This window comes from Pithys albifrons, chromosome 11, assembly GCF_047495875.1.
Source record: "Pithys albifrons albifrons isolate INPA30051 chromosome 11, PitAlb_v1, whole genome shotgun sequence".
Taxonomy (NCBI): domain Eukaryota; kingdom Metazoa; phylum Chordata; class Aves; order Passeriformes; family Thamnophilidae; genus Pithys; species Pithys albifrons.
In genome coordinates this window covers 23,862,250-23,877,557 of record NC_092468.1, presented here as the reverse complement: position 1 = coordinate 23,877,557, position 15,308 = coordinate 23,862,250, and the positions used below count along the sequence as shown (strand labels likewise).

Genomic DNA, 15,308 nt, shown 5'->3' with positions numbered 1-15,308 from the left:
CACTTTTCCCAAATAGTTTGCTAAAAAGGTGTTTCCATTACTGCTTCTGAATACACCAATATATATGGACCCTGCAAAGATGATGAGTCACTTTTAAGAATCCAAAACTGAAGGTGGAGAAATAGGAATAAAGTTTCTTAAAATCTGACCTTTTTTTTTTTAATTCATGACTATGATTTCCACAGGTTTTTTCATGGCTCAGCAATTACATTAAAAAGAGCAAATGTGAGAACAAATGTGCCCTTTTGGGTCAAAATGAAAGCTTTGATTTTTCCCTAATGTGAGAAAGGAAGACTTTCCACATAACTTTTTGTACTTTCAGAACCCTCTCTCATGCTTTGTTTATACTCCTTGTGGTTTTTGCCTCATACCCAGAAATCTTTTGTTCTGGATTCCTGACCTGATGAGGGAAGATCACTGGTTAAGATGAAAAATGACTTTTTCTAGATGAATGTGAGATTTCAGCCTCAGGGAAAGTCTCCTGTTGGTGCCCCTGAGCTCTGGCTCTGGTGGGTCTGAAGCCCTTGTAAGGATCAGAGAGGCTCCAACCCAACCTCTGCCTCTGTCCTTGTGACTCTCTGGAAAAAATACAGCCCACAATAAATTTCTTGCCTTGAAATGTCTTAGTGGTACATAAAACTTCCTACTTCCTGAAGTATAAGAAAATGAAAAGTGGTTGGAGTTTTTTATTTTGATTTTTTCCCAGTATATTCAGTCCTTCCCATACATAGAGTACACAGGTCCCCAGTTCAACTGCTGTCTGGACTCTATATGAGGCTGTTGGTTTTGTTCTCACTGCTCTGAAACTACTCTCTATAAACAGGTTGTGATAAGTTGGTAACAAAAGCACTGAAATTTATTATATGTCTACCAGTGGAACATCAGGGAAAGGCAATAATAACCAGACAAAGTGCTTCAGAGCTTTAGTGGGACAATCAAAGCCTCACAAATTCCACTAAAACATAGGAGGAAATATTTCAAAGGCTTCACTTTATAGAAAAAGCTGCAAAGATTTGTTTCAGCAGTTGTAAAACTGGCAGCCAGACAAGTTTTGCCCGTTTCCTTTTTATCCAAAACATTTTTCACAAAGCCTTAAAAAATATTATCTTTGTGTGTTCCACTCTATCCTTGTTTGAGTTTCCATCTCCTCCGGTTTGTGGGTCTCCCTGTCACTTTGCATCACTCGTGACTAAAGAACACACTCACCAAATCTAATGAATAAAGTACCAGGAAAGGCATAACGTGGCACCCTCTGATTTGGGAGCCATCCAGTTTTTCATGATAAATAAAACTTCTCCTTACTGGAGGGAGCAAAACATTCTGCTGCTTATGATTGATAGTACCTGTTAATGTCACTTGCTTACTTTTGAAAGCTTTCTGAGGAATAACAAAAGTACAGCAGGGAAATGAACTTTAAAAGAGTTTGAAAAGAGAAATTTAATTTCTTTCGTTGTGCTGGAAGAACTCAGGAGAAGGTCATTGAGAACTACCATTACTGTTAAAATAAACGTTATTTACACACACAAATGTGCTCCTACTGAGCCTGATCCAGCACCTTCCATGTGACATCACACTATAGTTTCCTGCTGAATCCAATTTGAACACGTCTTTTTTTGTCTAATTTGATGATCTCTTGAAAATTATCAAATTACTTTAAGGTTAACAATTTATATTCAACTGCCAAAGTTCTTAAATAAAAGAATAAGCTGAGGAGACCCTGGGTCAAGGTAAAGGGAGGAATTTTAACTCCAAGTGTAAATCAAGACCATCAATTTTGGAATCTGCTCTTTCTTATAACCCAAATATTTTATTATATTTGATTTATTCAGACAGCAGGAGTAATAATTCTCTTTCTTCCCTTGCTGGCAGAACTGAGATTTTTTGGGGTTATGATGAATGGACTGGACTGGACTGGACTGGACTGGACTGGAATGGACTGGAATGGACTGGAAAAGAATAGAATAGAATAGAATAGAATAGAATAGAATAGAATAGAATAGAATAGAATAGAATAATAAATGATGTAATAATTGGGATTGTTCAGCCTGGACAAGAGAAGCTTTGGGGTGACATAATTGTGGCCTTCCAGTACCTGAAGGGAGCCTGCAAAAAAGATGGAGAGAGACAATATATAAGGGCCTGGAGTGACAGGACAAGAGGGAATGGCTTTAAATCAAAGGAGAGAAGGTTTAGATTTAATGTTAGGAAGAAATCCTTCCCTGGGAGGGTGGGCAGGCCCTGGCACAGGTGCCCACAGAAGCTGTTGCTGCCCCATCCCTGGAAGAGTCCCAGGCCAGGTTGGACAGGGCTTGGAGCACCCTGGGCTGGTGGGAGGTGTCCTGTGGCAGGGGGTGGCACTGGATGAATTTAAGGTCCCTTGCAATCCAGGCTGTTCTATGGCTCTATTATAAAAAAATAACATTATTTCTCTGGGTGATTTGTGCAGACAGTAATTAGCAGCCTGTCCCTACGAGCAGCAACAGGTAGTTATGGCATCCATAGCTCCAAGGGGTCCCCAGGCTGATGAAACCTGTTCTGGGTAATCAATCTGCAGGGAATCTCATGGCTGTAAAGCCAAGTCTTCTTCTCAAAGACCATTTCAGCAGGATCTTCACAGGTGTTACAGACTGTGTAAATATATGTCAGATACCTAAAAATGACACTATTCCCAGGGGTACAGAAGAGTTTAACAGCACCCAACTTCAAGCCTCACGGGAAAATAACTCCTCCTGTCTCCTGCTGAATCATCTACATCTCCCATTCCCTGTTCATATTAAAAAATAGAAATTGTTGATGTCTGTAATTTTCCAGGAAAAATGGTCACTTATCACTGATATTTATTTTTAGCAAGGATGTGAAGTAAGTGCCTGGAGATTTGGAAAACTGCATCTGCTGCTGGTGGGAGTGGGGATGGACTGGGAAAGCCTTGGGCTGGCTGACAGTCTCCTTTTATTTACTGAGAAAGGCAGAAATCAAGAATTTCACATATAGTCTTGGGATGCTTTGAAGGAGTCCCTTCTCTCTTTCTCCCTAACAACTTCTCTTTTGTTCTTACATCACTTGAGGGATTTCTCATGAGTTTTCTTGCTTTTGCCCTTCCAGTTTTCTGGGGTTTAGCTGCTGCCTGGGGTTAAACAATGACAAAACCAGAAAATGCTCTTGAAGTGCATATTTTTAGCTTTTCATATCACCATTTTTATTTCTCATGTGAGAATAAAACCCAGAGACCACCAAGGTCAAATTTGGGCTTGGAGACTCCTCATGAGAAGCAGCTCTGCCACTTCTCAGTCCCTCCCAGCCAGAAAGCACCAGGAAAAACCACAATTTCTTCCAGTTTTGTTGACTCTCCCCCATGTTTCCTTTGCAGACTGCTCTTCCCTCCCTTGTGCTTTTGTACTTCTGCACATTAGAATATTAGGTCAAACGCCCTCACTAAAAATTGTGCTGTACAATATTTCTCATTTTCATCTTTTTGCTTGATTTCCTCCTCATCTGCTGGAGACAGCAATGGTAATTTTCCCCTCAGAGCTTTGCCCTTTGATCATGCCAGAGTTTCCTATAAACATTAGAGCAAACCAGGGCTTCCCCAGTGCTTCAGAACTGTTTGCCACGTGCTCCAGGGTGCCAGCAAAACAAGGATCACCCATTAAGCTTGGATTTATTAGCCATTAATTCCTTCCCCACTCCCTGTGCATCATGAAAATGGGTTACAGAGCCTGAGGTGTCCGTGCTCTGGTCAGTGAGTGAAGGGTCACAGGGTGGGTTAATCCTGATTTGATCATTTACTGCTACACAAACTGCACAATTGTGTTGTTTACCCTGAGAGTGATGGGTTTGATACTCGTGGTGGAAGCAGAGGGAGGGATTATTTTGCTGTTTGCTGTGGAAACCACTTGAAATTCAATCTGGAGGGTAATCTAATTATAGTGTGAATGATAATCAGAGTAGATGACAGGTCTGTCTCCTACAAACTTCAACCTGAATGTACCTTCTGTTGTCTATTTTTAGAGAGCTGCAGTGACAGGGACAGTGTACTCTGCTTTGCACAACAGGTTATTGATATTTATATATATCCATAAAATCAGATACATGAAAATTACACCTATATATAATCCAGTGTAAACCAACAGTTCATGAAATGTAAATATAGTTCTGCAAAATCTAATATGGACCTGAATTGTCTTTTTGCACTAAGAAATAACTGTATTTAATGGAGAGATCTGCAATCTCTGGTGTAATGCTATGCATTGATGAGTGTAGTTATTTCCTGAGTTTTAATATGCCCTTCACTTATTGTAAAAGAAATATTACAAGCTCCAAATATATAAAGGTAATAAATCTTCTGATCAACCAAGGTAATCAATCAATCAATCAATCAATCAATCAATCAATCACACTTTGGATAACACCACAATCAAGGCAAGCCTTGGATGAGAAAACAGGGAATATTAGATGGGATTAGAAGAGCCAGATGACACCTGTAATTACAACCTGTAATTACAACACCCTTGGGACAAGAGTGTTTAATTCCAACAAGGAAAGTTTCAACAAGATGTTAATGAATCACAGGTTTAAAACAGGTAGATATTATTTAAGGACTTGAAAAAAAACCAGATTAGAGTAAAAGTCCTAATAGTACAACCTGGTTTATTTAAAAAAAAATAAGCAAAGAAGGAGGGTTATTAAGGATTATTTGAATAGATCCCTAATAAAGATAATTCATATATATAAAACTCACAAATTGTAAAAAAAAAATACAATGTCTGGAAAGAGTAGAACAGGCAAATTCAGACTAGGCACAGAATTATTTTCACAACTGCAACCTTTTAAGTGTAATTAGACCTTAGAACAACCTACCAATGTTTGTTCTGGTTTTTAATCACTAGAAGTGTTTAAGTCCTACCTCTGTTTCCTGTTATGCACAAGGTTGTAGGGACTAAATGAGCACAGTGGTCTCTTCTGGTTTCTATTCTATTAAGAAAATTAATTAGATCCTGTTCCAATGCTGATTTCAGCCTTTACAAATCTACATCTCCTTCACAAATCAAAGAAAAGGGTCTTACCTTAGAAACAGAATTAATGCAGGAGTTTAAAATTTAAGTAAAATAAACATTCTTAACGTGTGAATTAAGTGGTTGTATGTTCTCAAAGGGACATAGTTTTATATATATAATTTTCTCAGGAGAGAGAACAAACCAAGATTGTGGAAAACAAGATCCCTTGCCATCCCATCAGGTTTGCAGGTTTGAAATCACACATGACTGCAGCAGGGGCTGCTTTTTACTGCTCTGAAAGGCTTTGATTTCCAGCTGAGTGTTGCACTGAGAGCCCAGGACCCTGCAGAGCAGAGCAGGGGCTGCCTCTCTCCTCTGGCCACCAGCTGAAGGCACCTAAGGAAGGGTTGTATTTAATCAGCTTCAAGCATCCAAAGGAAATGTGTTTATTTGCCTCCTGTCCAGGCTTGGACATATTTCATTTACAGATGAGAGGGATGGAAATGCTGAGTGATTTGCCATTGGCTGCAGTGGAGCCCAGGCTTACCCTCACAGACACATGGAAAGAGAGATTTTCTGGAAAGCACATCCTGAAATCCCAGTCTCTTCATCACGTGAACATAATACACCTCTATATTATACACCTGCATGTTCTGAGCAAATCACATCCTCAAGGAAATTTGATCTTTTGCTCCTACTTCTGCTGTTGAAAGTCTTTCCCAGAGTTTGAAATGTTTTGTTTCCAACACTTGAAGCCATTACCTTCCTTTGGAACAACTGCTGCTATGGCAAAATAAATGTTTTTTATTTGCTTTTATGGGGGGGATAAACATTGTTTTCTTAAGTTTACCCAATACAGTGAACAACACATCAACAGTTTATTTTATTAAGACAGTGTTTATGGCAAAAATTGATGCCAAAGGAGTTTTTGTTCTGATTTTCACATTTTGTAGATTTTAGGAACACAGTAGTTGTGGATTTTTAGAGGGTTAATATTTCTAATAGTTTAAGTTTAATGCCTTTCTATCACTACCCCTGTCCCAGAACAGGGAGCTCAAATTCCTTTAGTTAATTAATCTTGTTTAGACTCCTTTCCAAGGTAGAGCTGAAGGATATCAGAAGGCCCACAGAATGAAACATAAACACAGGTCAGAGTGACCCAGAATTCAGAACTGGATGAACTCCAAGGGACCTTTGTGTGCCTGAGGAAGAAGAGCTGATGAAGACAGAGGGTCCTGATGATCCCAGACCCAATTCCAGGGGTTGGACCAGGGGTGGGACTGGGGCTGGACTGAGAAATGTGTAAAGCAATGATTGGAGGGATCTTATTATAAAAGCCATGGAAACAAGAACTGGGACACATGGATGTCATCCTGTATTCCTGTGGGCTGTAGGCCTGGGATATTAAAGGACCTTTACTTTTTATCTTACCCTGCACTAACGTGCTCAGAGTCCTGTTTTTGGGGGAGGGTCATTCACGGCATCAACTAAAAGAGGAATTCCGGCTAACCAAACAGTGAACCTGTTCTCATCATTCCAAGTAGCACCAAAACTCTCAAGCTTTTTTCCACTGGTGAAGCAACAAACACCCAACCAATCAAACAAACATCCCCAGTAAACTTACCCAGTTTTGGCAAAGGTTGCCCAGTGCCTCATCATGGAGCGGCTGAGCAGTTCCTCGGCTTTGGTGTAATTCACTCTCCTCTCCAGGGGCAACCCGAACACGAACTCGATCTCGGAGCCGTGCAGAACTCCCATCCACTCTGGCCAGGGCAGCTTGGAGGAACGATGCTCAAAGAAATAAAAGAACACGTTGTTTCCCAGCTGTGCAAATTTGGTGGTGAACTCCATGACAGGACATGTGATGTGGTAGTCCCCGATGACGTCATCGGCGGCATCCCGGTAGTGTTCTGGTTTCTGCACGTTTTCCCAGTCTGTGTACTGAAAGATGATGGATTCCCTTGCAAGTTTGCTCGCTCCTGGGAAGGCCAGAGTTAAAACTGTTTCAAATTGGGTTTTATTGACCAAGCCATCATCGTCCTTGCTGAAGCCAGGGACTCCATATGCTAGAAATTCTAACCCTTCATCTTTATTAACACCGACTAAGATCTGGGTTTGTTTGAAGAGGCCATTCTCAATCAATTTTTCTGGCATGTCTAAGAGAAAATCACCATCCACAGTTGGACAATAATATACTTGTATAATAGAGCCATCTGGAACAGCAAGAATTTCATTCTCCACTATTTCCTTTGGGTCCTTGTCTTGGAGGCAGAGAATTAGCTCTGTCTCATTGCTGGTGGGACACTGGAGCTGTTTAGCTAAAGCCACTGCTCTGTTTCTGGCTTCAGATGCTGTTACTGCAGCCCAAGGGGCAGTGGCAGAACCACTCTGCATGATGGCTCTGGTGAATAAAGGATGGCTTTCAGGGGAGAGAATGTGGTAGTTGACAGAAGCCGAGCCGGCGCTCTCTCCGAATATAGTCACGCTTTTTGGATTGCCTCCAAAGGCTGCTATGTTCTGCTGGACCCACAGAAGGGCCAGTCTTTGATCAAACAAACCTGCATTTCCAGGAGCTTCCTGGTTTCCAGGCAAGGCCAAAAATCCTAATGCAGCAACCCTGTAGTTCATGGAAACTACGACGACTCTTTCTACCCTGGCCAGAAACTTGCCATCATAGACGGGAAGGGAAGTGGACCCAGACTCGAAGCCACCACCATAAATCCACACCATGACAGTTGCATTCTTGGGTTTGGGAGAAGGAACCCATACATTAAGGTATAAGCAGTCTTCACTTAGGTTAGTTTTTGGGTTCCACATCTCTGTCCCAGCAAACCCCGGGTAAGTCGTATCTATGTGCTGGTAACAGGAGTTGGCGTGTTTTGTGGCATCCCAAACGCCCGACCACTTCTCCCGGGGTTGTGGCTTTTGAAATCTCAGCCTGCCAATGGGGGGCTGTCCATAAGGTATTCCAAGGAAGGCTGTCACAGTCCCCCCCAGGACCTGCAGGTTTATCCCTCGGACTCTGCCTTCCTTGGTTGTAATGATGTCATCTTCAGGCACCACCTTCCTGATGAACAGGCACATGAGAAAGAACCACATCAAAAATCTGGTGGAGACACTTGGACTGTTTGTCCCAATCATGATGCCTGAAACACAAGGGGGAAAAAAAGAATCAGAACTAGCATTGCAAAATATTGGTACCAGAGCCAAAGTGGTTTATCAAACAAGGGTGTAGGTCATTCTAGGGGCTTTGAAAATAAGATGGTGCTGGGGTACAAAGCTCAGCATCTTTACCTGTAAGTTCTTGTTAGTCAGTTGTGGTGCAAAGATTGTGTTTAGTATTTAGTTTTTGGTCTGTAGTTCTGAGAAAGTTTATTGTTAGAAACCACAGAACTGGAGAAACCAGACCAGGGAAGGTAAAGTCACATAAGCAGGCTCTGACTACTCCAATTGGCAGGTGACTTCACCACTAGTCAAGATGTAAATGAATCATATCTTTCAAGACTTTTGTTTCTCTAGAGGAATTTAAGCAAGTTTGCAACCATCAGAGTCCTATGAATGAACATTAAAATGCTAAAACATCAAGGATTTTGGAATATATGTAGATGGTGCCTAATAATTAAAGTACAGGCTGCTCTTTGCTTCCTGAGAACTTTTCCAAGTGATAATTAGTATTATCTAAAAGCTAAGGGAATAGATGCTGATTACGTATCATATTTAAGCACCCTAATAGTCTGATTTACTCCAAACTCCTCAAATGCTACAAACTCACAGTACTGTCCCCTTGGAAGTGAAAATGCACAAAACAACTATTTGCATAAATCCATTTCTGTGCTTTACATATCTGAAAATGCACAACAAAGCTCCCTTCTATTTTTGCCTTGTTGCCCTGTTGTACATCCAGTTCTCTGTCCTGCCCCTTTAAACAGGCCACTCTTTGTTAATGAGAACTCGTGTCCTTAAAAGGAATGAGGCTAATTTGTATGGAATACACAGCTGTGGCCTAATTTGAGCTCCTCCTGCTTTTTTCTCCTGTTCTTGGAAAGAAAATGCAGGGAGAGGGGGGAAAGGAAAGATTTTGTGCAAAGAGGCTCCCAACTTAGAGGCAGCACCAAAGGAGCAGGGAGGGATCTTAAGGATGATGTTTTTAGCATGTTTCCCTAAACAGATAGAAAATAGATAAATTTTAGATAACATGACCTTTACACTCTTGTCATTTTGTTAAACAGATAAGGGGGTGAATGAGGGCAATAGACTTCAGAGTTGGTCTCACACTCCACCTTGCCTTCAGCTTGACTTCCAGAAACCTGCAAATCCCACTCTGTTTGCTAAATTTTAGAGATACGACTTGTCAGCTCACGTGGTCCAGCAAGCCCCAAGGAGTTTGGGTGAGAAAGACTCACTTTGGCATGGACAGGAGGCTCACACATTATTTAGCTCCCCTCCCTCTGTGCCCATCACAGTATCAAGGAATCACAGAATATCCTGAGTTGGAAGGAACCCACAGGGATCACCCAGTCCAACTCCTGTCCCTGCACAGACATCCCAGCCATCCACCCCTGTCCCTCAGAGCGTTGTCAAAATGCTCCTGGAGCTCTGGCAGCCTTGGGGCTGTGCCCGCTGCCCTGGGGAGTCTGGGCAGTGCCCACCACCCACTGGGGGAAGAGCCTTTTCCTGAGATCCAACCTAAACCTCCACAAAGAACAAAGCAAGAGCCTGAACTTAGAATTACCCTCGTTTGCTAAAACACTCAAGCCTAAATCCCACCGTCTTTGTGAGAATTTGGCATAAATGAAGTAGTTTGCTGACCATTTCCAGCCTCCTAAACCGACACAGACTCCACTCTCACTCAGGATTATTTTTTTAACATGGCATGTTTCATTTCACAACTTTGTCCAGAAGATTTAAGAGACAACACAGAAGGAGAGGGGAGAAAAATAACTTGGTTTGCTCTGTAAATCTGCTCTTCAAACTTCATTGGTTTGAAGCACTCCAGGGCTCATCTCAGCCCCTCTGCAAAACCAAAACTCTTCCCCCAAGATCCTGAAAACCTCCAGAACTGGGAGGATGATGCTGGAGAAGGGATGGAGGAGGGATAGAGGAGGAGGATGGAGGCAGCCAAGACAACTGGGGTGACTGGCAGAAATGTTAATATCAGGGATTTAGCTGGGTATTTGAGCACCCAACACCACTGTGAGATGGGAGAAGTTACTCCCGTGACTGTTGTTTCACTGACACTTGCACTTCACTGAATACCAGAAGAAAGATCAGAACCAACCACAACAACAAGCTGGAAATAAAAAGATATTGCAAATATTGTCATTATGAAGAGAAAATAACACTAAGCAAGAGACTTGAGGTTCCTAAAGCTTTTACTATCTAAATAGTAATCAAAATTAATTCCTCCTCTGCTCTTTCTTCTTAATTAAAAAGGAATGGGATGGGAGAAAAAAACACTGTAACATTGCAAGACATGAAACTGAAAAAGTTTTGAACAAAAATACTAGAAGGAAAAAAATAGCAAAAAATTCAGTTGTGTACCTTTTAAATCAGCTCTGCAAATTTCGAAGGGAAAGTTAGAGAGAGATAAAGCTTGAAAAACACAGAAGTTTTTTTACTGCTGAATGAGAGGACTTGTCTCAAGCTACTCTGCCAATATTAACAGAAGCAGCAAGTGACACAGGATTATTACTACACCTCAACTGCATGGCAAATATTACATTTAATAAGGTTTTTAATGCTGCTTTAAACCAAACTCAGCAAAGTAAAGCACGCTGAGCAAAACAAACATTACTTGATTATTACCGTGAGAGTAAAAGGGTCAGAAGATTGTTTTAGCTCATCAGCATTAACCCAGCACAGTGATATCCTGTAATGTATTTGCATATTTTAAAAGCTGCTGCTGTAGTAGTTTCCTCCAGCAAAAGTTAAACAGACTCTACTTTTGCATTCTCATTCAGCAAGGGAACACTGTTTATCTCGACCTCTTGCAAATCTTTACCCAGCCAAAAAATCTACACACAGGGCTATATAATCACTATTTAAACAGGAGAGATGGTTGAATTAATAAGTGCTTTCTAGCTCAGCTTAATTTCCTTAGCCCAGGATCCCCTGAATAATCCCAGGGTGGGATCCACGCGCTGCTTTACTCCTTCCATTTGCGGAGCAGTTTTCCCAAGAGAGCAACAAATGGGCAAAGCAGGAGGGTAGAAAAGCTCCCAGTCCGCGTGCGAATCGAGCGGAACTGAGAATTATCCTGGCAGGGGAAGGAGAGAATCACTTACCGCGCTCCTGGCACAAGAACTGCAAAGTTTGGGAGAGTCGGGAGCTGGGGGTGCCTCGGGGGAGCGCAGCGCTCCCAGCCCGGGCGCTGCCCGGCGCTGACATGATAACCAGCTCCGTCTGACACGCAGCTCGCGAGAGCTGGCACAGCAGCAGCAGCAGCAGCAGCAGCAGCCCGATGTGCTGCCAGGCGCTGTGCCCACCCGGCATCTGCTCCCGGGGGATGGCAGCGCTGTGAGAACAGCGTGGGGTGGACGGTTGTGCTGGGGGAGCTTTGCCGTTTGTGGATCAGGTGATATGAAGACACAAAGTGGTGGCACCGTGTCCCTGCCCTGGGGGGTGGGATGTGCTGGGGTCAGTGTGGGAGCCCCCACAGTGGGATGTGGCCCTTGTGCAGCCCTGGCAGTGCTGGTGCTGCTGCTGCAGGGTCAGTGTGTGCAGGACCCTGAGATCAGCTCAGTTGGTTAAAACTTGGCTGTAATAATGCCAAGGTCATGGGTTCAATCCCCCGTGTGGGCCATTGACTGAAGAGTTGGACTCGGTGATCCTTGTGGGTCCCTTCCAGCTCGGAACAGTCTGTGATTCTGTGAATGGCACGGACAGACACCCGCGCTGGGCAAAGCCCGGCAGGAGCGTCCCTGGCCCCGGGGGATGTTCTGTGCGTGGGGCAAGGATTGGACAAATTACAAATATAATAAATTCTGCCTGTCTTTCCTTGGTCTTGCTTAGAGCACTCTCCCACCAGGATTTTTTGCTCTTAGATCAGCACTGTTTTCAACACCCTGAAACTTTTCACTCTAAGATAAAAGTAGTTATTTTGGGTTTGAAGCAGCTGTGGCAGATAAAACAGGAGCGTGCTCTGCCCAGACATGTCAACAACTGGCAGAAGCATCAGCTGCATCACTTGACTCTGTGCCATCAGCGCTGGAGCAGAGCCACGTGGTCCTCTGCTGATGGTGAGGTTAAAAATGGGACCCAGGCGGGGTCACCTGCTGGTTTCTGCCTCTCCTTAGGCTTCAAATGGGAAGTCACCCACCCTGCTCAGGACCCTCCTTCAGCCTGAGCTTCCCCAGCATGGAGTTCCCAGCAGAATTCCATGCTGCAGGTGCAAAGCCAGGCTGAACCCCACCAGGTCGGGGCTGCAGCACAGCTGGGGATGTGTCCTACAACACAGGGGGCATGTTCCAAATGCAAATATTGCAAGGTACAAATGAAGGCAGGATAGAGAAGAGGGGCAGAGGAGTGAAATAAATTCCATATACCCTCCTTACAAATTGTCTTGTCAAACCCACATTCCTGAGCCACTCCATGAAACCAGAAGGTCACCCCTTGGTGATGGGACTGCTGCTCCCCAGCACCATCTGCTTTCAAGCTCTGCTCTGAAAAAAAAAAGCAAATTTTCCATAATTTCAGGTTCTTTTTCCTACAGAGTGCCTTCACTTCCCCCTTTAGAACCAAATACAATTGCCTTCCCTGTTTAATAACCAAACCACAGTTCTGTTTCAATTACATAAAAGCAATATTTGGCAATGCATAGAACAGGAATAAAGCAGAAATAAAAAGTTTCAAGTTTATAGCCTTTAATATGGAAACTACAGGTGGGGGTTTTAAAGCTAGCATGGGAAACAGTGTTCTAACCAAGAAAAGTTTAAGGAAGTGTGGCCATTGCATTTCTCCTGGTAATTTTAGTCACCCTTTGGGGTCAGACATCACAGGTATTGCATGGACAAGTTCACTGGAGAGAATATGTCACAGCCTAAACCTAAATCACCCCATGGCAGGGGGTTGGAACTAGAGGAGCTTTAAGGTCCCTTCCAGCCCAAGCCTTTTGAGGATTCTATGATTCTGTGATAAATCCCTGTGCTTTCAGCATGGAACTGTCCATTACAGTCGCTAGTTGGGAATCTGGAATTCTCAGCCAAGATTTTTAAGCCTGCAATGTAAATAGAAACACATTATAATAAAATAAGATTAATTCAGAGTTGATTCCAGTGATTATTTTCACTGATCAAACCTGTTCAAGTGCAGTTTGCTGCAGGAAGCACAAAGTCATGCTCTTCAAATCCAAGAAATTTTAGTGTTCTCTGTTTGCATTCGCTGCCTCTCCCTAAAGCCTTTTCACTCTTGGAGAGGTGGCCAAGTGACACACATTTCCTTCATTCCCATGACATCAGAGGAATGAATCATAAGGCCCAAATCTTGTCAGAGGCCACTTTTAGCTAAGGTATTTCAGATGCTTATGACTAACCATTGCACTCTAAAACCTCCTCTTTGCCTTGAGCAGTAGAGGCACAGCAGGAGACTCAAACATGAAAAGTGCTGGTTCTGGCTTTCTCTGTTTTACAGCCCTGTCTGTGTTTTCCTCATCTGCTGTCAGGGTTGTGCCCTCCCCTTTCCTCAGCCCTGCCTGCTGCCCTTCCCAGTGCCCAGGGCACCCACACAGCCTCCTGCTCTCAGGCAGACACCCTCTCAGTGCAGCCTTTCTGACAAGGTGACCCTGGGAGAAGTGAATCAGCTGTCTCGGGCTGTTTCTGAGGCAGCAGGAAACTGAGTTCAGCCTTGGGGTTACCTGCATGTCCTCAGGGGACAGTGGTTACACTGCTACACATCTCTGCTATTCTCCTTGTTAGACTATTATGCTGCACTTGTAAAGAAAACTAAACCCTCTTCTATAATTTTTTTCCCTTTAATTAAAAAATTAACATATAAATTAAAGTTTCACAACTGTGTGCTGTGAGAGGAAACACTTCTCTTAGTTATTACTTGGCTTACTAAAAATACCTGTGCGAAAATTAAATACATTTAATGCCTTTTGTAATTCTGTGGAGAGTCGTCATTTTCCCATTTATCCTTTGGGAGCTTGAAAGGAAAGGAGAGACAAACCAGTGGATGGAATACTATAGATGTGTATATCTATCTTTCTATATATAAATATAAGGGCTGTATATTACATACACATATATATTTATACTGTTCCTTTGAAATATCTCCATCCATCTATCTAATGAGGTTTTATGAAGTTATGTAATTTTTTTTATTTAAGTCAAGGTTCTTAAAGATCACACAACTTACAAAAGTGTCTTTTCATTATTTAATCTGTATTTGTGAAATCAATGCCACATTGTCAGAGGAATTTTGATGTAAGAGATGTCCAGGTGTCTTAAAGAAAGGTCAACTCTAGGGAAGATTGATGTGTAGCTGGCTAAGCTTAGAGAACAATAGGTATTATATAGAAATACATAAACATGTATGGAAATATATAAACAGTGTGTATTATAAAATAATTTTTTTGTCATTATTTAATTCATTATTAAGCTGCCTTTCATGCTATTACCTAAGCACATGCAGGTATTTATAAGTATCAATATCCTAAGTCATGCACATTCTGTGTTATCATTGGAACAGGGAATCATGGAATGGTTTGGGTTGGAAGGGACCTTAAAGCTCATCTCATCCCACCCCCTGCCATGGGCAGGGACACCTTCCAGCAGCCCAGGTTGCTCCAATCCCTGTCCAGTCTGGCCTTGGACACTCCCAGGGATGGAGCAACCTCTGGGCACCCTGTGCCAGGACCTGCCCACCCTCACAGGGACCAATTTCTTCCCAATATTTAATTTAACCCACTCTCTTTCAAGCCATTCCCCCTTGTCCTGTCAGTCCCTGCCCTTGTAAATGGGCTCTCTCCATTTATCTTCAGGACTTAATAAAGCTGAGAAATCTTGGAGACCTAAAACTGTAAAAATATGTATTTTATATGTTTCTGGTGGAAAACACGTGCCTGTCTCTCAAGGTGTCCTCTGAGCTTTCAAAGTCTACTTGCACATGAGGAGACTCACTCACCAGCTTTGGTGCTGCCCTTCCAAGCCCTGCAGAGCTCAGGAAGAGCACTGGGCTCCTGTGAGGATAAGGGACTGAAAAGCTTTGTTACTGTCACCTCAAAGTAAAGGACATCAGTTACAAAGTGTGGGCATATCCCAGGAAATATTTACATGCTCACAATATGTAAAAGCAGGAAATATTCTTTTTTTTTTA

At 42.7% G+C, this 15,308-nt stretch overlaps 1 protein-coding gene across 2 annotated transcripts in view; it reads right to left on the bottom strand.

The window, feature by feature from the left end:
• BCHE (butyrylcholinesterase) overlaps positions 1–15,308 on the bottom strand; it is a 53,825-nt gene that overhangs the window by 21,060 nt on the left and 17,457 nt on the right. The window contains exons 1-2 of one of the 2 annotated variants that reach the window (XM_071566755.1): positions 11,279–11,405; positions 6,619–8,140 (exon numbers count right to left, since the gene is read on the bottom strand). In XM_071566755.1, coding sequence (XP_071422856.1) covers positions 6,619–8,140; positions 11,279–11,381 — 1,625 coding nt within the window. In that variant the 5' untranslated portion in view covers positions 11,382–11,405. Of the gene's footprint in view, positions 1–6,618; positions 8,141–11,278; positions 11,406–15,308 lie in introns of those variants that run through there. The other variant, XM_071566756.1, reaches the window with a different exon arrangement.